The 21716-nt window shown below is 47.0% G+C and overlaps 1 protein-coding gene and 2 non-coding genes across 6 annotated transcripts in view; all 3 read left to right on the top strand.

The window, feature by feature from the left end:
• The first annotated feature begins 1573 nt into the window (after nucleotides 1-1573).
• On the top strand, nucleotides 1574-1714 carry LOC132666173 (U4 spliceosomal RNA). Its single transcript, XR_009604540.1, has one exon. It is a non-coding gene; the product is annotated as a U4 spliceosomal RNA (small nuclear RNA).
• Nucleotides 1715-2344: 630 nt separating this feature from the next.
• On the top strand, nucleotides 2345-2485 carry LOC132666172 (U4 spliceosomal RNA). The gene has a single exon (XR_009604539.1). It is a non-coding gene; the product is annotated as a U4 spliceosomal RNA (small nuclear RNA).
• Nucleotides 2486-18716: 16231 nt separating this feature from the next.
• Nucleotides 18717-21716, top strand: part of PXN (paxillin) — a 47569-nt gene continuing 44569 nt past the window's right edge. For all 4 annotated transcript variants that reach the window (XM_078435714.2, XM_078435713.2, XM_078435712.2 and 1 more), the window contains exon 1: nucleotides 18717-18883. In XM_078435714.2, the coding sequence (XP_078291840.1) occupies nucleotides 18871-18883 (13 nt within the window). In that variant the 5' untranslated portion in view covers nucleotides 18717-18870. The remainder of the gene's footprint in view (nucleotides 18884-21716) is intronic.

Below are 21716 nucleotides of genomic sequence, written 5' to 3'. Positions count from 1 at the left end.
AAAATGTTGGGGGAGAGGCGCCTGGGTGGCTAAGTTGGTTAAGCGTCCGACTTTGGCTCAGGTCACGATCTCTCGGTATGTGAGTTTGAGCCCCGCGTCGGGCTCTGTGCTGACTGCTCAGAGCCTGGAGCCTGTCTCAGATTCTGTGTCTCCCTCTCTCTCTGACCCTCCCCCGTTCATGCTCTGTCTCTCTCTGTCTCAAAAATAAAATAAATGTTAAAAAAAAATTTTTTTTTAATAAAAAATAAATAAATAAATAAAATGTTGGGGGAAATGTAATTTTCTTAGAGACTATTTACATCTTAATGAGTAGCAAAAACCAAAAGTATTTTGGAGAATATAGTTCAGGGATGAAAGAAGTCTGAATATAGGTTTCTGACAGCTTTCCATTTGTCAAGGGAAAAACAGGCAGTGGGAGCGAAAGTTACTTCAAACTTCGTGAACTGTGAACATTTCTATGAAAATAGCCTTTTCCAGCCTATCTCCTCTGAATTAAGGTGTCCAACAGAAAACCCTTTGGGATTAAAAAAGAATTCTTAAAAAAAAAGAAAGAAAGAATTACCATATGACCCAGAAATTCCCCTTCCAACTATGTACAGAAACGAATTGAAAACAAGGATTCAGATGGATATTTGTATGCCACTGTTTGTAGAAGGATTGCTCACGAAAGCCAAAGATGGAAACGAAGCAGATTCATAGAATAATGGATGGATAATTAAATTCCATACAATAGAATATCAGCCATAAAGAGGAATGAAATTCTGATATATATACTACAACATGGATAGACTTTAAAACATTATGAAATAAGCCAGACAGGCGCCTGGCTGGCTCATTCGGAAGAGCATACAACTCTTGATCTCGGGGTCCTGAGACCCGCGCCATGAGTGGGGTATTAAGTATTATTACTTAAATAAATAAACTTAAAACAAAAAAAAAAGTCAGACGCCAAAAGTCAAATAGTGTGATTTCGCTTATATGAGGTACCTACTGGAGTCAAATCCAGCGACAGAAAGTAGAATACAAGTTTCTAGGGGTTGGGAGAGGGAGAAATAGGAAAGGGAGTTAGTGTTTAATGGGTACAGAATTTCGGTTTGGGATGATGAAAAAGTTCTGGAGAGGTATGGTGATAATGGTTGCAAACAATGTACATAATGCCACTGAACTGTACACTTAAAAATGGTTGGAATGGTACATTTTATATTACGTATAGTTTACCACAATTTTTTAAAAAACACTATTTTGGAGAAGACAGTTACGCTGTGAATCGGGAGCCAAGGGAACAGCATGCTGATACAGCCCATTTTCATCTGCCGCAATTCATTCTATGAATTAAGTTATTAGCATATTTCTCTCCCATAATGCTTTGCTTCAGGCTCCATCAAAGCTTAGTTAAGTGAAATCAAGAAACGAAATCCTTAGAAACAGCTCAGGCATTTTCAAGAGATCTTCATATGGTTGTATAATTTTTAAACAAAGAACAAGTCCTCATTTTCCAGTACGACTCAAAAATCACTTTTCTGTAATGGGAAGCTTGCCTATTGGGGATGATGAGTAGGGGGCGTTGCTCGGTAGCTTTGCGCAGTGGCAGTATCGTAGCCAATGAGGTTTATCCGAGGCGCGATTATTGCTAATTGAAAACTTTTCCCAATACCCCGCCGTGACGACTTGAAATATAGTCGGCATTGGCAATTTTTGACAGTCTCTACGGAGACTGAATATTTCAGTTTAAAAGAGAAGGTTGTTTTGTTTTGTTTGGTTTGGGCTGCTTTAGGGGGTGGAAATGACAAGTGATCTCTAGTTTTCTGTTTTTTGTAAGTTGTTTTTTTCCCGTCTTTGTTTTGGAGGCAGGAATGCAGTTCGCAGTTAGTTACCTTCTTTTGGTTGTATCTTAGTTCTCTCAGCTGTTGGTGTTGTATCTCTCTATTGCTTTTTGCCAGGCGGACGTCCGACATTGCACGAATACTTGCTGTGACCCTTGCCCACGTAGTCAGTACGTAGCTACTTGTCCTTTTTCGGTTCACTCTGGCTTTTCCTGTCTTTCCACTGATCACTTTTTTTCACGGTTTTTAACTCAAAATTCATTTAATCTGGTCATCTCTGTGATGTCATGACGATTTGCATAAGATTACCCAGCATCCCCAGCGAATGCACTGTCACTTACAAAATCTGAATATTCGACACGAGTCGATCCAACAACAAGAAGCCTCGGGTGCAGACCAGTCTTAAATATAATTGCTGGAAGCAGAACGCATCTTATACACGAATTCGCCTGGAGTCGCCCACCCTCACTGTAAAGGTGGTTGTCATCTGTGGGGGAGCAGGGTGCGTGGTCACAATCTCCAGCTTTGCGCAGTGGCAGTATCGTAGCCAATGAGGTTTATCCGAGGCGCGATTATTGCTAATTGAAAACTTTTCCCAATACCCCGCCATGACGACTTGAAATATAGTCGGCATTGGCAATTTTTGACAGTCTCTACGGAGACTGAATACTTATGTAGCGAAAAGAAGTTTGTGGAGCAAGTAGCTGTTACCTGAGCTGATTTTTTTTCAGTGCTGAATGTTAACCGTTTCCAACTGAGCATGAGCGCGTACACAGTACTCGGTGAAGTTATTTCCCCAAAAATGTGAAATGTGTATGAGGATCTTTTATTATGGTAAAGTAACGTGTTTTATAATGAGGTATCTGACCCCGTTGAGAGGTACGGATTTCCCAGGGTTGGAGGGAGTGAATCTTGACCAAGTGCTTCTTTAAAAGCCCCGGAGGAAAAAGATGCTCTACTTTTACTTAGTCCCCATTGTGACGTTCCAGGCAGAGCTGTGCTGGAAACCAAGTCACTTTAATTCTAGTGTTGTACTGGGTTCTGCTACATTGGCTACCTCTAGTCTTGTTCTCTCCCTAGGGAGCCCAGAGGTGTCCCAGGACAGACGCCCTCAAGAGGCCCACCCTTGCTCCTGGCAGATCCAGGTGGACGTGCGTAGGCCATCTCCCATCAAACACTCCTCCGGTCTGTAAGCAAAAGGATTTGGTTATTAAGGGCTAAGGTGTGGTGGACAGGTATCTATTGCTTCAGGGCAGCCTTGGGGAAAACCGCCCCAGCGGTAAATTAGACCCAATCGCTGCTTCGGGGAGTTCAGTTTTGAGACAGGCCACAAGTAAACGAACAGATGAGCTAGAAAATTACAGATTATTTCAGTGCTATGAAGAAAATAAGCAGGGAGCTGTGGTGGAGCCATCATTCTTTTCTTTTTTCTTTCTTTTTTTTTTTTTACAAACAGCTCTTTTGAGTTATAATTGACATTCAATAAACCACACATTTTTAAATACACAATGTTATTTTTTTAATGTTTATTTATTTTTGACAGAGGGAGAGAGAGACAGAGCATGAGCGGGGGAGGGGCAGAGAAAGAGAGGGAGACACAGAATCCGAAGCAGGCTCCAGGCTCTGAACTGTACGCACAGAGTCGGATGCGGGGCTCGAACTCACAGACCGCGAGATCATGACCTGAGCTGAAGTTGGACACTCAACCGACTGAGTCACCCAGGCGCCCCTAAAGCACACAATTTTATAAGTATTGAGACATGTACACCGAAGACACCATTACAATCCAGAGAGTGAACACATTCATCACTCCCCTCCCCACCTCCCTGTGTCTTCCCACTCCCTTCTGTTGCTATAGTTGGCAATTTCCAGAGTTGTATATAAATAGAATCGTATGGTATGTGACATTTGGAGACTGACTTTTTAACCAAACATAATGTCCTTGAGGTCCATCCAGGTTGCATGGATTAATAGCTCATTCATTTCTCTTGCTGAGTAGTATTCCGTTTATGGAAGTACGGGGTTTATTTCAACCATTCACCCTTTGAAAGACATGTGACTTGTTTCCAGTATTTTGCCATCACCAATGAAGCTTCTAAGAACATTCCTGTACACGTTTTGTGTGAACAAGGGTCCCTGGCTGGCTCAGTCAGTAAAGCACGCGACCCTTGGTCTTGGGGTGGTGAGTTCAGGTGCCATGTTGGGCCTAGAGCTTACTGAAAAAGGAAAAAAGGGGGGCTGGGTGGCTCAGTTGGTTAAGTGTCTGACTCTAGATTTTAGCTCAGGTCATGATCTCATGGTTCGTGGGCTCGAGCCCCCTCTTGGGCTCTGTGCTGGTAGTGTGGAGCCTGCCGGGGATTTTCTCTCTCTCTCTCTCTGCCTTTCCCTTGCTCAAGTGCCATCTTTCTCTCTCTCTCTCTCTCTCTCTCTCTCTCTCTCTCTCTCTCAAAATAAATAAACTTAAAAAAAATTTTTTTAAGGAAAAAACCAAGTTTTGTGTGAGCATAAATTTTTAATTCTTTGGCCATATGGGAAATTACATGTTTAATTTTGTAAGAAATTGCCAGATTAGGGGCGCCTGGGTGGCTCAGTCGGTTGAGCGTCCGACTTCAGCTCAGGTCACGATCTCGCGGTCTGTGGGTTCGAGCCCCGCGTCGGGCTCTGTGCTGACTGACGGCTCAGAGCCTGGAGCCTGCTTCCGATTCTGTGTCTCCCTCTCTCTCTGCCCCTCCCCGTTCATGCTCTGTCTCTCTCTGTCTCAAAAATAAATAAAAACATTAAAAAAAAAAAAAAAAGAAATTGCCAGATTACTTTCTAGAGTGGCTGCATCACTTTACTTTTCTTTCTTTTTTTCTTTTAAAGTAGGTTCCATGCCCATCATGGGTCTTGAACACATGACCCTGAGATCAAGGGTCACATGCTCTCCTGACTGAGCCAACCAGGTGCCCCCACTTTATTTTCCATGTGAAGTCTTTAAAAATCTAGACAAACCCCCCTGCCTTTTTTCTTTCCTTCATGACATTGATTTTTTGGAAGAATCCAAGACAGGTATCTTGCAGGAGTCCCACATTCTGACTTCATCTGATTGTGTCCCAAGGTGTTGATTAACATATTCCTTTGTCACCCTATATTTCCTGTAACCAAGACTTCCCAGCTTGATTAGATTCAAGAGAACTTCAAAGGTGGCTCTGTGAACTTTGTACTGCACCTTCCATTTTTCAGTGATGCTGAATTTAAGCACCTGGTTAAGGCAGTAACTGCTCTCTCTCTACTGTAAAAGTAATCCGGTGTCTGTGGAATGAACACTTGCCGTAGGAACCATTTGATACTAAAAGCCCTTTGCTTTCCATGACCACTCTTCTCAACTACTTCCTGATCAGCCATCAAATCCGGCTGAGTAAGATAAATTAATGTCACTCCTTCTCTAGAACCCAGGATAGGTTTCGAGGACTGGGGGAGACCTTGCATTTACGACCTATGGTCCCAGGAACTCAAGAAGAGACCTCAGATAAGCCAATGTATCAGAACTGAGCAAACCAGATGGATAGAAGAGGTCAATGATAATTGCTCAAAGGGGCATCCTGGAGACCCCATGTTAAGAACTTTAAGAGGAACCAGGTGTGCTATCCAGAGGCTGAAATTTCCTTTCTTTTTAAAAACTTTTAATGTTTATTTTTTAAGAGAGAGAGACAGAATGTGAGCAGGGGAGGTGCAGAGAGGGACGGAGACACAGAATTGGAACCAGGCTCCAGGCTCGGAGCTGTCAGCACAGAGCCTGACACGGGGCTCAAACTCATGGACCACGAGATCATGACCTGAGCCGAAGTTGGACGCTTAACCAACAGAGCCACCCAGGGGCCCCACAATATAAGTATCCTTGATGGTGTGATCTGGAAATGCGCCCCAACCATTTCTTCCCACCTTAGTTGGTTGCCAGGATGGCTAATCAGGGTGTCAAACCAGGTCTGAAGGAAATAGACAATGGTGCTCCCTCCCATGGCAAATTTTGTGTTGATGAGAATGTCAGAGGATCCTCTGGCAAACACTGACCCATGTGGTGTGGGGGTGTGGGTGGGAGTGAGTTTTTTAGAATTTATAATAGCAAGTAAGTAAAATAATGACTAATTGGTAAGCAAACACAAGAGAGAAAAGCATGGAAAAACCACTGGAAAGATGAACAAATAGCTTAAGGAAAACAAAATGATGTTTTTATTTTTTAAAAAAGGTAAATTTTATAAAATATCCATGTGATATTTTGCTCTCAGCTCTATCAGAATCCTCTTTTGGCTGGGTAATTTGAGTTGCAATGACTTTTTTCTTAAATTGAAGTAAAATTCACGTAACATAAAATTAGCTGTTTTAAAGTGAATCCATGTGATTTTAACATATTGTTTTCTATTTTTCAACCTAATTTTTTTCTGGTTACAAAATTATTGCATGTTTGTATGTAAAATCCAAACATCCTATATATATGAAGAGATAGTCAAAGACTCCCACCACCCCCCCCCCCCCATAATCCCACTTCAACCACTAGAAGAGAAAGTCACAGGTAGATGAGACTATTCCTCCAAATTGTTCTATTCCTATATTAACATAATTGTTAACAAACATTGAATTATACTCTACATACAGTTCACCATTTCCTTTTCCTTTCGGAAAATGCCTATGCACGGGCATTTGGCATGTTTCCAGTTTTTCCTGATTATAAGCAATGCTCCAATGAACATCCTTGGATGTACAGCTTTGCCTGCTCATGGGATATTTCTAGGAAAATTCTCTGTAAGTCTGATCGCCTGCACAAAGGCCATGTGTATTTTGCATTTTGCGAAGTGCCCCCAAGTCAGCTTCCCCAAAACTATACCAGTATTTGCCCACAAAGCCACGTAGGGAGAGCATCTGGAGAATGTTTGATGTATATGTTTGGACGTGCTCTGTAGATTTCACAAGGCTCCACCCGGTTAGGGAAGGAAAGAGGGAGGGACATGAATTCACATCCAGTTCCAACACTTGTTTATTCCCAGCTCCTTTCCAGACAGAGAGCAAGGAGAAGAGTCTGGGTTGGGTGAGGTAATCCTGACCCCATCCCCCTCCACCATGTAGGGAAATATCTTTGGAAACATCAGCTCCTGTGGAGCCAACAATTACCCCACCCTCCCATCCTGTTGCCCCAGCCATCCTGGACCCCCTGGCTCCAGAGCACAGAAAGCCTGGGCTCCGAGGGGTATCTCAGCAAGAAAAGGACTCACTAGCCCCCAAACAATCTTCTTAGTGTCCAAATCACTGCAGACTGTCTGCAAGAATCTCTGGCTTCTCGAGGTTAAAAATATCCTGTGCCGGAGGGGCCATCAGTGTCTGGCTCAGAAGAGAACTGGCTCTCCATTGCTGGGGAAATTAACTAAAACCAATTGACTTTTTTTCTATGAAGCTTTGAAGCCAGACTTTCAACTGGGTTAAAATCCTTACTCCACTATTTGCTAGCTATGTGACCCTAGGCCACTTCCTTAACTTCTCTGTGCCTCAGTTTCCCTGGCTGTAAAAGGAGTGTCGTGATCTCATCCATCTCAGAGGCCAGCGGGTCTCCATCCTGGCTGTGTACAAGAATTGGCTGGCAAGCTTTTAAAAATCCTGATGTCCAGGGGCGCCTGGGTGGCGCAGTCAGTTAAGCCTCCGACTTCAGCCAGGTCACGATCTCGCGGTCCGTGAGTTCGAGCCCCGCATCAGGCTCTGGGCCGATGGCTCGGAGCCTGGAGCCTGTTTCCGATTCTGTGTCTCCCTCTCTCTCTGCCCCTCCCCCGTTCATGCTCTGTCTCTCTCTGTCCCAAAAATAAATAAAAAAACGTTGAAAAAAAAATTAAAAAAAAAAAAAAAATCCTGATGTCCAGGCTGTATTCTAAGCCAATTAAATCTGAGTTTCTGAGGGCTAGTGTTCTGGGCAAAAATGTATATATTTTAAAGTTTCCCAGATGTTTCTGATGTGCCGTAGAGATTTTGTGAGTATTGCATGATATTGTCAGTATTGAATGAAAAGTGCTTCTGCTGGGGCCTGACACAGAGTTGAATGCTTTGGTAGGGGTTGTGGGACCAATCATCTAAGCCTGGGTGGTGGTCAGGGAAAGCTTCCTGGAGGAGGGGTTAGCTGAGCTGTGAACCAAAGGAGAGGAGTTACCCTGGCCAAAGAGAACAGGATGAATTTTAGCAGGAGTAACAGCACCTGCAGGCATCTGGAGCCTGGGGGATGTGGCCTCCAGAGGAATTGAAAATCATTCTCTGTGACTGGAGCTGAGAAGGGGGAAAGTAGACATATTGGGTCCCCTGATGAGGTTAGAGGTCAGAGAAAATCACTGTTTTATGCTGGTATCCTGAAGGATTATTTCAGCAGGATGGTAAGATACCCAGACCATGTCTTCCCTCCCAATTCAGAGGCAGCAGGGCCTTCCTAAGGCACTGTGTCCAAGCCAGCTGGGGAGCTCCAACTTGCCAACAATCGGCAACACCCGCCCCCCCCCCACCCCCCCCCACCCCCCCATGTTCCCATTCACGAGCCGGCCCATGGACTCTCAAGTCAGAGAGTCCTGGCTTTGAAACCTAACTTTACCACTTTGAACCTAATGTGGCCTCTGGCAGGTGACTTCACTTACAAGCCTCAATTTCCTGGCCTGTAAAACAGGCATGAAACCCCCATTAGATTTTTGCAAGGATTAAATGAGGTGATGTAAAAGCACGGTGCATCCCACATGTCAAACAGTAAATGTTTCCAATGATTATTCTTTTTAAAGATTATTATTATTTTGTGGTGCCTGGGTAGCTCAGTCGGTTAACTGTCTGACTTTGACTCAGGTCATGATATCCTGGTTCATGAGTTCAAGCCCTGCATAGGGCTCTGTGGCAGTACAGAGCCCGCTTCAGAACCTCTGTCCCCCTCTCTCTCTGTCCCTCCCCTGCTGGTCTTTTCTCTCTCTCAAAATGTATAAACTTAAAAAATAAAAATAGGGGCACCTGAGTGGCTCAGTCAGTTAAGCATCCAACTTCAGCTCAGGTCATGATCTCACAGTTTGTGGGTTTGAGACCCGCATCAGGCTCTGTGCTGACAGCTCAGATCCTGGAGTTGCTTCAGATTCTGTGTCTCCCTCTCTTTCTCTCTGCCCCTCCTCTGCTCGTTCTCTCTCTCTCTCTCTCAAAAAAAATTTAATTTAAAAAATAAAAATAATTATTCCAAATAATGATTCTGTAATGACAAGTATTAATATTATTAATAATATTCACAATCTTGATTCTGCAACCCTTTGGTGGCTGGATAGATTCCCAAATATGTCCTTTTCTCTCCCAGCCCTAAAGTCCCACTTTGGTTCTCCCATGATAATTAGAGCTTTAATTTCTCAGCTCTTTTTCTGCACTTTTCTTGTTGTTCAATCTACATAACAGCCTTGGGAGGCATATGTTTTATTATCCAGATTTTACAGTTAAGGCAACAGAGGCTCAGAGTGGTTAAGCCACTTGCCCCAAACCACCCAGATACATATTACACCTGCAACCTCATACACATTCACTGATGAGAAAACTGAGGCTCAGAAAGATGAAGTATCATGCCCAAGGTCACACACTTGGCAGGTGGCAAGGCTGGGATTTAAACCCTTGTCTGTCCTATGACTTCTGGACCCTAAGGGTTCCTCCCAGAGGACTGAAGTGCCTGCTAGGATTCACCTTCTAAACCACCTGGAGAGATAAGCAGGGGAGGCTGGAACCTTTCATTCTTGCTGCCCTTACTCTGGGGCTCTTTTGAAGACCAGCCCCTTCTGGAATGCCCTTCCCATCAACTGCCTCCTGTTCTTCAAAAATCAGGTCAGTGTTCACTCTTTTCCAGGAAATATTTCCAAACCTCAATTGAATCACTCTTAAGCTATTGGTTCCCCTTCATGCAAACACCTGCAGTGTCATATTTACAATGTTATTTTATTTTATTTTTTTATTTGAGAGAGAAAGAGAGAGAGAGCACAAGGAGGGGAGGGGCAGAGAGAGAGAATCCTAAGTAGGCTCCACGTTCAGTGCAGAGCCCGATGTGGGGCTGAAATCAAGAGTTGGATGCTCAATTGACTGAGCTGCCCAGGTGGCCCTGTGTTTTATTTTTAATGTTATTTTTTATTTTTATTTTTTAAAATGTTTATTTTTGAGAGGGAGAGAGAGAGAGAGAGAATGTGAGCAGGGGAGGGGCAGAGAGAGAGGGAGACACAGAATCTGAAGCAGGCTCCAGGCTCCGAGCTGTCAGCACAGAGCCCAACGTGGGGCTTGAACTCATCAGCCTTGAGATCATGACCTGAGCTGAAGTCGGACACTTAACCAACCGAGCCACCCAGGTGCCCCTATTTTTAAAATATTAATTTGGGGCGCCTGGGTGGCTCAGTCGGTTAAGCGGCCGACTTCGGCTCAGGTCATGATCTCGCGGTCCGTGAGTTCAAGCCCCGCGTCGGGCTCTGTGCTGACAGCCCAGAGCCTGGAGCCTGTTTCAGATTCTGTGTCTCCCTCTCTCTGACCCTCCCCCATTCATGCTCTGTCTCTCTCTGTCTCAAAAATAAAATAAATGTTAAAAAATAAAAATAAAAAAAATATTAATTCATTATGGGAATGGGTAAGATCACATATGTGGTTCAAAGTTCAGAAGATTCAATAGGGTGCTTGGGTGGCTCAGGTGGTTAAGGGTCTGACTCTTGATTTCAGTTCAGGTCATGATGTCACGGTTCATGAGATCAAGCCCCGCATCAGGCTCAGTGCTGACAGTGCAGAGCCTGCTTGGGATTCTGTCTCTCCCTCTCTCTCTGCACCTCCCCTGCTCACTTGCACACACACACACACACACACACTCTCTCTCTCTTTCTCAGAAAAAAAAGTTCAGAAGACTCAAAAGGGTATTTAGTGAAATTGCTTTGCACTCCTGACCCCCAACCACTTTGCTCCCACTCCCCCACCCCCTGCCAGTTAACGATAGTGTTTATGTATTCTTCCAGATCTCTCAGCATATAGGAGCATCTCATAAACAAATATATTGTTTCCCACCTTCCCCCACAAATGATACACATGTTACACACACTGTTCAGTTTTATTTTTTAGATCTTGGAGACTGTTTCATATTAGTACATAATGATCTTCCTGGATCTCTTCTGTGGCTACACAGTTTTCCATTGTAGGACTGTATGTAGTTTATTTAACCATTCCCTTGTGGATGGACATTTGGGTTGTTTCCCGTCTTCTGCTCTTAAAAACAGCACCGCAGGAGCGCCTGGCTGGCCCGGTAGAATGTGTGATTCTTGAGCTCGAGGTCATGAGTTGGAGCCCCACGTTGAGTATACAGAATACTTAAAAATTATATCTTAAAGGGGCGCCTGGGTGGCTCATTCGGTTAAGCATTCGACTTCAGCTCAGGTCATGATCTCACAGTTCATGGGTTTGAGCCCCACATTGGTCTCTGTGCAGACAGCTTGGAGCCTGGAGCCTGCTTCAGATTCTGGGATTCTGTGTCTCCCTCTCTCTGCCCCTTCCCCCCTCAAATGAATGAACATTAAAAAATATTTTTTAAAAATTAAATCTTAAAAAAACAAACAAAAAAACAGCACTGCGGCTAAGGTCCCAGTACCTGAGACTTTGTTGTCAGTCCTGGGAAACTCTGTGAACGGTCTGTGGTGGAGTGGCTGAGGCTGGGGTCTCATCCTGAACATGCAACTAAGCCCACAGCCCAGGCAACACATCTCTTTATGCCTCGGAGTGTCCCCACTCTTTCCTTCTTTCAAATAATATTTACCAAACAGCTGCCATTCTGGACACCGGTGAAGAAGATAAGCCCAGTCCCTCTTCTCATAGTGCTGACATTTTAATGGGGGAGGGAGAGACACATAATCAACAGGTAAACAAATAAATATAGAACATAATGTCAAAAGGTGAAAGCAATTAAACCAGCATAGAGGGATATAGGGTCTGATGAGGGGGGTGGAGGGATTGTAGATAAAATGTCCAGGACCCACAGAGGTGACTCGTGAAATGAAACCTCAGTGATGAGCAGGAACAGCCGTGCCAAGATCTGGGAAGAACATTCCAGAAGGAGTCTTGCAGCTGTGAAGTCTCCAAAGTCAGAACTAGTTTGCGGTGCTCGAGGGACATAACAGAGCAACATGAATCAGGAAAGATGAAGAAGACAAGATCTGGGGTGTAGCCTTGGAGATCCTGGTGAGGATTTTGGGTTTATTCGAAGTGCAACAGGAAATCACTGAACTGGTGAAGCAAGGGAATAATAATGTGACAATGTACATTTTTTAGACATTACTTTGTGACCCAGCCATTCCACTCCTAGGTGATTATCTAAGAGAAAGGAAAACATATGTCCACACAAAGACTTCGCTAAGAATGTTCATAGCAGCTTTATTCATAGTGGCCAGAACTGGAAAAACAGCCCAAATATCCATCAGTAGGACAGTGGGAAACCAAAGTGTGGCACATCCATACAAAGGAGTACTACTCTGCAAAAAAAGGAGCAAACTCAGGGCGCGTGGGTGGCTCAGTCGGTTGGGCGTCCAACTCCTGATTTTGGCTCAGGTTGTGATCTCATGATTTGTGAGTTCGAGCCCCTCGTCGGGCTCCATGCTGACGGTGTGGAGCCTGCTTGGGGTTCTCTCTCTCGCTCCCCCTCTCTGTGCCCCTCCCCCCCACACAGGTGCACTCTCTCTCTCAAAAATAAATAAAGATTTTTTTAAGTTTATTTTTGAGAGAGAGTGAAAGCGGGGGAGGAGCAGAGAGAGAGGGGACAGAAGATCTGAAGCGGACTCTGCACTGACAGCAGAGAGCCCAACGTGGGGCTTGAACTCAAAGCTCATGACCTGAGCTGAAGTCAGAAGCTTAACTGACTGAGCCACCCAGGTGCGGAGCAAACTCTTGGTGGATACAACGTGGTTGAATCTGAGGAACATGTTGGGGCAAAGAAGCCAGACCTCCCCACACCATGCAAAAAAGAGAATACATATTGTATGATTCTGTTTCTGTAAATACGTTATAAAGAAAATGCAAAGTAATCTCTAGTCACAGAAAGCAAATCAGTGGTTATCTGGGGCCAGCAGTCAGAGGATAGGGGATCAAATGCAACAGGCAGGAAAGAGCAATGGAATGTTCTGTATCTTGATTGAGGCAGTGGTTACATGGGTGTAAACATCTATCAAAGCCCATTGAGACAGGTGCGTTTTATTAGGTATAAATTATACTTCAATAAAGTTGATTTTTAAAAATGCTTATTTATTTATTTCTGAGAGAGAAAGAAGTGGAGGGGCAGAGAGAGAAAGAGAGAATCTCAAGCACATTCCGCACTGTGTCAGTGCAGAGCCCAACGCGGGGCTTGAACTCATGAACCATGAGATCATGACCTGAGCAGAAATCAAGAATCAGTCCCTTAACCGACTGAACCACCCAGGCGCCCTAATAAAGTTGATTTTTAAAAAAGGATAACATTGGCTTCTGGGTGGAAAATAGGCCCCAGGAGGCCAGTTTGGAGCTTAGTGCAGTAATCCCAGGTGGGGGCTTTGTCGCCACTACAGAGATGTCATTGGAGGTGGAAATAGGAGAGGGCTGCGGATTACCCTTGGTAGGTGGTGAGCAGGACTGGCTGTGGGAGGTGAGGACAAGGGGGACTAGTGATGACTTCCAGGTGTGCACCTGTCAACATGTGGGGCCCTTAGCTGACATGGGGACACAGAGGGTGGAGCAGCTTTGGAGCAGAAGTCCAGCCCCCTTCACCCACCGAAAGGTGGTCTCTTGAGATCCCTTCTGTCCCAGTGATTCTTTGTGTGAAATTCCTCCCTCCCCAGGCAGGTACGGAGTTGTCAGTCACCGAGAAGAAGACTCACCGCTGCCACCTTATGGAGGAGACTGGTAACGGGGAAGCTGGGATTTCAGCTGAGGTCTCCCTTTATGTTTCATTGTTCAGTAACCCCCCCCCCCCGCCCCCCCGCAGTGCTTCTCTGTCGCAGCTCAACTCCTTCAACCACGCAGTGCCCTTGAGGAGTGGCTGTGCATCGGGAAGGGTCCCAAGCTCCATCACCAGTTCTGCTGTCACTAAGAACTCACTGCGCTGTAACTTTAAATATTTCTCTGTAAATGACCTACTTTTTCATTTAACTTGGCCTCATCCTAAATTGCAACACTGTATTTATTGAAAAACATCCACGTATAAGTGGACCTGCACACTTCACAGCTATAGTGGTTTTATGGGCTGTTTAGGTAATTTTCTAATACACATGAATACATAACTATTAAAATAAGAATTCTCGGGGCACCTGGGTGGCTCAGTTAGCTCTCTGCCCCTCCCCCACTCATGCTCTGTCTATCTCTCTCTCTTGAAAATAAACATTAAAAAATGTTTTTAAAAAATGAGAAATCTTGGGGCGCCTGGGTGGCTCAGTCAGTTAAGCCGCCGACTTCGGCTCAGGTCATGATCTCGCGGTCCGTGAGTTCGAGCCCCACGTCGGGCTCTGTGCTGACAGCTCAGAGCCTGGAGCCTGTTTCAGATTCTGTGTCTCCCTCTCTCTGACCCTCCCCCGTTCATGCTCTGTCTCTCTGTGTCTCAAAAATAAATAAACATTACAAAAAAAAATTTAAAAAAAATGAGAAATCTCTATCTGTGTACCATTTACACATCTCTCATTCCTCTGGTGGTACTTGTACCCCATCCGAGGGGAAGGGGGATTCTTCATGGGGTCACTCTAAGGTACTGTGCACCAGTCGGTGCTCACGAAATATCGATTATACATTTATCTGGACACAACTGGGATGGACAGCACTTTGTCAACACTCAGCAAAAACACCGACAAACAGAGCACTTAATTTCTGATACAGCACTTCCACTCCTAGGAAACAATCTTCAGGAAATAATTAAGGATGCATGCCAAGCTCTTTTTATATTACGGACATTTAATTTTTATCTTTTAGTTGATCTGTTTGTTTTGTTTTTTTCCCCTAAATCTCTTCCTACAGTGAACAACTAGTATAAAGAAAACTTCCACATCTATATTGTAAGGTCTGGAATTTACTTTTCTAAATCTTTTTTTTTTTTAAATTTATTTATTTTTATTTATTTATTTTGAGAGAGAGAGAGAGAGAGCTGGGAAGAGGCAGAGAGAAAGGGAAAGAGAAATCCCAAGCAGGCTCCATGCTGGCAGCACAGAGCCCAATGCGGGGCTTGAACTAACGAACAAGATCATGAGCTGAGCCAAAACCAAAAGGTAGATGTTTAACCAACTGAGCCACCCAAGTGACTCACCTTTCCAAATCTTTTTTTTTCCCCCTTGAATCCCTTCTTTCTTCTGCGTGTCAGTCAGTGCACTATTAAGACATGGTCTCTGCCTTCCTGGTGTCTAGAGTCTAGTACGTATGAGATGGGAAAATGCAAACGACCAGTGCATAGGAACTGTTTAATTATAATTCTCAAGAGTGCTTCCAGGGCCCTAAAAAAAGATCTTAATAACAGGGGCCCTGCAGGTCAGGGAGTGATTTTCTAAGGAAATGGCTTTTAGATTGATATCCCCCCAAATAATGATGCCAGCTCACATTTAAAGCTGCACTGTCCCACGGGGTCCCCACTGGCCATATGTGGCTACTGAGCACTTGAAATGAAATGTGGCTGGTCGAACTGAGATGTGCTCTAAATGCACAATACATACTGGATTTCAAAGACTTCACATGAAAAATAAAAAGTGAGAAATCTCTGACGTTGTTTATACTGATTAAAAGTTGAAATGAGAATATTTAGGATATATTGGATTACATCAAATACGTTAATATCCATTTTACCTGTTGCTTTTACCTTTTTAATATGGCTACTAGAAAGTTTTAAATTACATATGTGGCTTGCATTTTGTTTCTAGTGGGTAGAGTGGAGCCAGAGAGTGCTTACTGATAACAAGGACCTTTCTAAGTCCTAAATGTGTAGTATTTCATTTAGTCCTACGATGATTCTGGGAGGTGGCTTTTTTTTTTTTAATTTTAAAAGTTTCCTTATTTTGAGAGAGAGAGAGAGAGAGAGAGAGAGAGAGTGCACGTAGGGGAGGGGAGAGAGAGAGAGAGAGATGGAGAAAGAGAGAATCCTAAACAGGCTTTGCACCATGTGGAGTCCAATGCGGGCTCAAACTTTGGTGAAGTCAGACGCTTAACCAACTGAGCCACCACCCAGGTGCCCAGGGAGGTGGCTATTATTCGTCTAACTGCAGAGGAGGAAAACTGAGGCACAGAGAGCAAATGGCCAGAGATTTTCACCACCAGCAAGTGGCATAGCTGAGGTTTGAACCTAGGTGGAGTCCCTCTGCCTGACCAATACGCACTTAACCTTTACCCCATGCTACTGAATACAAGCACCACTGTGCTGGGACATCCATAGCCATCAGGGCAGAAGGAGCAGCACAGAGATAATCCACAGACTAGATGGGCCTCTGCTCATTTGGCGATGGAATGACCCTGGAGGATCTGCTTTCTCCGGGGCTGTTTCCTCACCCTGGGGACCTTGAATTCAGCACTGTCTGTCAATGCATGTTAATCTTTAGGAAGCATACTTATAATGGCCCACTAAGCATTCTCTAACTCAGACATATCCAGTGGAAACAAAATGCAAACCATATATGTAATTTACAGTTTTCTAGTAGCCATATTAAAAAAGATAAAAAGAAACAAGTAAATTAATGTTTTATCTAATCCACTATATCCTAAATGTAACTGTATCAACCTGTAAGCAACATAAAAAAATATGTCCCTGGTGACCCGTCTATCTTCCTATTATCACTCCCTGCCTCATATTTCATGCTGCGAATTCCTTCTAGTTCAATGCACCTTGGCCGCTGTCTTGCCCACAGACATTTGCATATGCTGTTCTAAGCAGTGGGGAATGATGTGAGACTAGCCATCCTTCATACAGGCCTGTTTGCTTTTCTGCCTGCCCTTTTGGACTATAAACCTGAAGAAGGCAGGCACCATATCAGATTTATTCATCGCTGTATCCCCACCCTGAGCACAGCTCCTGGTACGGTGCTCAGGCACCGTTAAATGTCTCACCTTTGAGTGGTTAATGAATGACCTCACTACTTATTTTCTGTTTCTTCAGTTAAACTGTGAACTTTCTGAGGAAAGGGACTATGTGGTTTGCTTTGTTCCAAGTGTCAGGTATAGTGCCCACTAGTCGTTCAGAAAATATATATTGAGCAGCACCTCCTATAAGCCATGCACATGCTAAAGGCTATGTGGTGAGCTGAAATGGACATGGTTCCTGTCCTCATGTGCGAGACATTGATCCAAGAATCCCACCACTAAATGTAAACTGCAGTAGTGAGTAGTGCTTACAAAACAGGTACATTACAGGTGTTGGAAGGGCAGCCTTGGCTCTTGAATTTTAACATAGGAGGACCTGGTAGCCAAAAGTGAGCTGCCTGGTTCTTCCTTTAAGAAAGAACTTGTCACTCAGATCGAGAAGAGGCTACACTCTTCCAGGGCATCCCCAGCCAATGGCTGAACATGCTGGGGGTCCTGGGGCTTGAACACTTCTGCCCAATGGAGATCCTCTAACGAGTTTTTGTTCTGGTGCTCCCTGATAGGTTGTCTATCTTTGTCAGATGAGCCCTTGTCCAATTCTGCTTCTTCCTCTTTCTCCTTCATGGGCGTTACCGCCGCTGACCCCCACCCCCGCCGGCCACCAACTCTATTTCAACATCTGCTTCCTGGAGGATCTGACTTGACCCAGAGGGGCTTGGGGGCTGGATTCTTGTGGGCAGGGGAACTTGAAGTGTTGCTTTCAGGGTATTTTTATATAGAATCAACAAACTACCATTGCCCTTTGCAAAGAATGGGGAAGGGCTGATAGTAATAACTGCCTCTATGAGAATTAACTTAGATAATAGCTGTATAGTATCTGGCACTCCATGAACCGCAGCTGTTATTATTACCTGATCTCTGAGTGAGTGGGTGTTTCAGGAAACTGTGCCTGGCACTGGGTATTATCTCCTTGAAGTCTTCCCCTTTATATCTAAGGTGGGGTCCCCTCTGCTCCTTGCAGAGTTTTGGAAAGGTCTCCCTCTAGGGAGGGTAGACAGGTGGAAGATTAAAGGATATATAACTTTGAAAGTATTGAATCCAGGGGGTCCTGGGTGGCTCAGTCGGTTAGGCGACCAACTTTGGCTCAGGTCATGATCTCGAGGTTTGTGAGTTTGAGCCCCACGTGGGGCTCTGGGCTCTGTGCTGGTAGCTCAGAACCTGGAGACTGCTTTGGATTCTGTGTCTCATTCTCTTTCTGCCCCTCCCCCACTTGTTCTCTGTCTCTCAAAAATAAATAAATGTAAAAATAAAAAAGAAGAAAGTATTGGATCTGGCCCCAAAGGCTGGATTGCAAGCTGCACTGCCATCGGTCCAGAGGGCAACCCCAAGAAAGGTCCTCCAAAGGTTCCCTGCTTTGCCTGGTACTGATTTATGGTCCTCCTGGGAGATGACCTACTGGTAGACAGGTAGACAGACAGGTGGACAAATCTGACTCTCCAGTGGATTGATATGTGATGATTGAGTGACCGATGGATGGACAGACACAGATCAGACTGAGATGTCAAGACAGGAGATGGATCTGTCAGCCAGACGGTCAGGCTTGTGACTTTGAGACGGACAGAAAGGCTGACAGCAGGGCCGGAAGGCCTGGGCGGGGTGAGGGGGGTGGGGGCCGCCGTCCGCCAGCTGGGCCGCTAGGGGGCGCCGCCTCCCCGCCCGGCGTGGCCCGCCGCCGGCTGGGCGCGCGCTCGCGGGCCTGCGGCGGGGCGGGGCTAGCGTGCGCACGGGGCGGGGCCAACTTGCTCGCGGGGGCGACCGCGGGTGGGGGGCGGGGCGCGCGTGCTCGCGGGGGCGGGGCACGCGGCGGGCGCGGGGGCGCGCGGCGGCGGCTCGTTCCGTTCCGGGCCGAGGCTCGCGGCGGAAAAGTTGCGGGGCGGAGAGGAGCGGCCCCGGGACGGGCAGCGAGCGCGACGCCGAGCCGGCTCCCGGCGCCCGCGGTCCCGCCATGGACGACCTCGGTGAGTGAGCGGGAGGTCGAGGAAGGAGGGTGCGAGGGGCGCGCGGCCTCGGGCCGGGCGGGAGCGAGCTGGCGGCGGGGGCTGCGGGATCCCTCCTCCGGCGGCCCGGGTCCTGGCTCTGCTCGCTGCCTGATGGAGCTCCGCTGGGCCGGGATCCCGGGCCCGGCCTGAGTCCTTTGCCAGGCCGGCCCCGCCGCGGTCCTCACAGCCGCCACCCCCCGCCTCGGGGACGGCTCCACCTCCGGACTCGGGACCTTGGGGACCCACCCCCATCTCCCAGACCAGCCTCAGGGGCCAGCTTGCGCCTCGGGGACCCGCCCCGTCCGCCCCAGGGACGGACCCCCGCTGCCGGCACAGCACCACCTCCCCCCCCGCTGTGGGACCCTCCCTTCACAGACCGCTCCCTCACCCCCCACCTCACTGATCGGCCGCCCAACTCGGGGAACAGCTGCCTGAACTCCTGGTTGGTCCCTCATTTCCAGGACCTGCTCTCACCCCTTTGAGGACCCCCACTTCACAGACTGGCACCCCCACTTCAGGGATAGCCCCTCCAAGCCCACCCTTTTCATTTCACAAGTTAGAGATGAACCTCCGATGACCACACCCCCACAAAGACAAGTTTCTCATCTGTCCCCACTAACCACCCCCCAACCCCAGGTCTGGGCACCCTGTTTCATGGGCTGCTCACTCCATTTCGCTGACTGTCCTGTCCGCTCTGTGGGCCAGCCCCTCCCCTTTCCTATCACAGATCAGCCTAATCCTAGAAGAGTAAGCTGGGGAGACATGATTCTTCCCCCACTCCCAGATTCTGGTGCAGTGCCAGGGGAATGCGGTGGGAAGTGGGCCCCGAGGTATGGCCATCTCTGGACTCGTCCGGGGCTGGCAGAGTTCCCCCCACCCCCTAGCATCAAACCTTGCTGGAGGCCACGCAGGTAAAGAGGACAGGATGCCCAGAACAGAGTTTTACTGTTTTCTTGTTATCGGAGCTCCAGAACTACCCTTTTCAGTGCTGTGTAGACCTGGTGTTAGGGCAGGGGAAAGTATCTCCTGAAACCAGACACGAAACCCGAGGGGGTTGAGGCCAGGGTTCTAGGAATGCCTTGAGTGGCCTGAACCCTATGGTGAGAGGATTCACTTCTTCACTGTCTGTCCCTCCCCTTCATGCCTGTAGCTGGAGGGCCTCCGAGCTGGGGAGGTGGGGGGGGGGGGAGTTTCTTCTCTGTAGGAGCCTTGTCTTCCCTCTCTGGACTGTGGGTGGCTTGTGTGACCATTGATGCTTTCTCTGTCCCAGGCTCTGAGGAGCAGATTCATCAGACAGCACTGACGGGCCTCCCCCAAGCGCACAGGGCACTAAGTTAAGACTGGCTATTTGTAGGTCCTGGACTTCCAAGCGGACAGGGAGGAAGACCGCCAGCTTCCTTTTGAAAAAGATCAGGGCGCTGCTGAGAGATCCCGGCGCTGGGGATGGTGTCCAATCCTGCCTGTTTTGTGGAGTGCGATGCCTGCCAAGCATAGTTCTCTGCCTTCGGGTCAGGCTTGGCACCCATTTTTCCAACACCAGGTTGGCATGCCTTGCAGGCAGGTTTTTTTTTTTCCCCCCACATAAAAGATAAGCTGAAAGGGGGCTGGGGGGGATAGGTTTTGAATCAGGATCTGAAAGTCTCGATGCTTTCCCAGCAGGAACTGGGGAGCAGAGTTACAGTTTCTAAAATGCTGATGTGGTTCTGTTGCTTCTGTGCAGTCCCTTCCACACAGTGCTGTTTGAAGGTCCGAGAAGGTTTTGTAGAGTTTGCTGTTGGAGTCCAGAATTCCTGTCCCCTGATGGTCTTCCATTTGGGGCCAGGAGACTGAGCTAGTCTCAGGGAAAGAGAGGAGAGTGGTATAGGGGGTGACAGGAATTGAAATTTGCAGTTTATGGAGGGCTTCCCCGTACCTCAGCATGTCCCGCTCTCACAGCAGCCCTTCATAAGAGCCCCTTAGGGCCACTGCTGTCATCACTGCCTGCCTTTTATGAATGGGAAAAACTGGGAGTCAGAGAGGGTGATTCACTTGTCCAAGGCTGCACAGCCACAGAATGACAAAACCATGACTAGAGAGAAGCCCGGTCCCGCAGCTCTCGTGGACCAAGAGGCCTTTCTTCCTGAGGAGGGGGGTAGGCAGCATGTGAAGGAGGAGTCTCAGGGGGTGACGGCTGCCACCTGTAACTTCTGCCGCCTTCCAGCACAGACTCTGCAGTTGTTTCCGGGCTGCCGGACTTCCTGGGCCTCAGCTCCCGGGAGGCCAGCCATGCCTGGCTGCCCTGGAGTCCCAGAGCCCCGGGGTGGGAGCAATGGGGCGAGCAGGAAGGGGAGAGGAATTTGCCTCTGTGCTCAGGCCCCATCAGCTGTCTGGATGGCTGCTCAACACACTGCCTGTCAGCTGTTTTCCTTAGTTTGGGTGGACACAAAGGCCAGCCTGCTTATTTTGATTTTTCTCCTGAGAGTGCTCTCAGCTGTGAGCCTCCTGGTCCCTGAAATGGGAGAGTTTATGGTCTGTCCTGTGGCAAGGCTAGAGGGGGCAGAGACTCTGCTGTGACTTTGTTTTTTTGGGTCTCAAAACCCAAAAAAATTGGGGAACTCTTCCCTCCCCTTAGCTGCTGGTGACAGACTCACCACGTGCTGTTTAATAAGTTACGAATTTATAGCTCTTTGGGCAGAAAAACATCAACACTGCCCTTGCCTGTGTGTTCTCTCTGCTTTGTGCTGCGGGGTGGCTGCTGGTGGCTTTTCCCATTACTGTTTAGACGCTGGTTTGGCCCGGAGTTCGCCCTGTTGAGTTCTGGCTGGAGTTTCCT

The sequence above is a fragment of the Panthera onca genome, chromosome D3 (assembly GCF_046562875.1).
Source record: "Panthera onca isolate mPanOnc1 chromosome D3, mPanOnc1 haplotype 2, whole genome shotgun sequence".
Taxonomy (NCBI): domain Eukaryota; kingdom Metazoa; phylum Chordata; class Mammalia; order Carnivora; family Felidae; genus Panthera; species Panthera onca.
The sequence above is the reverse complement of the archived record's forward strand: the minus strand, read 5'-3'. Positions and strand labels throughout refer to the sequence as shown.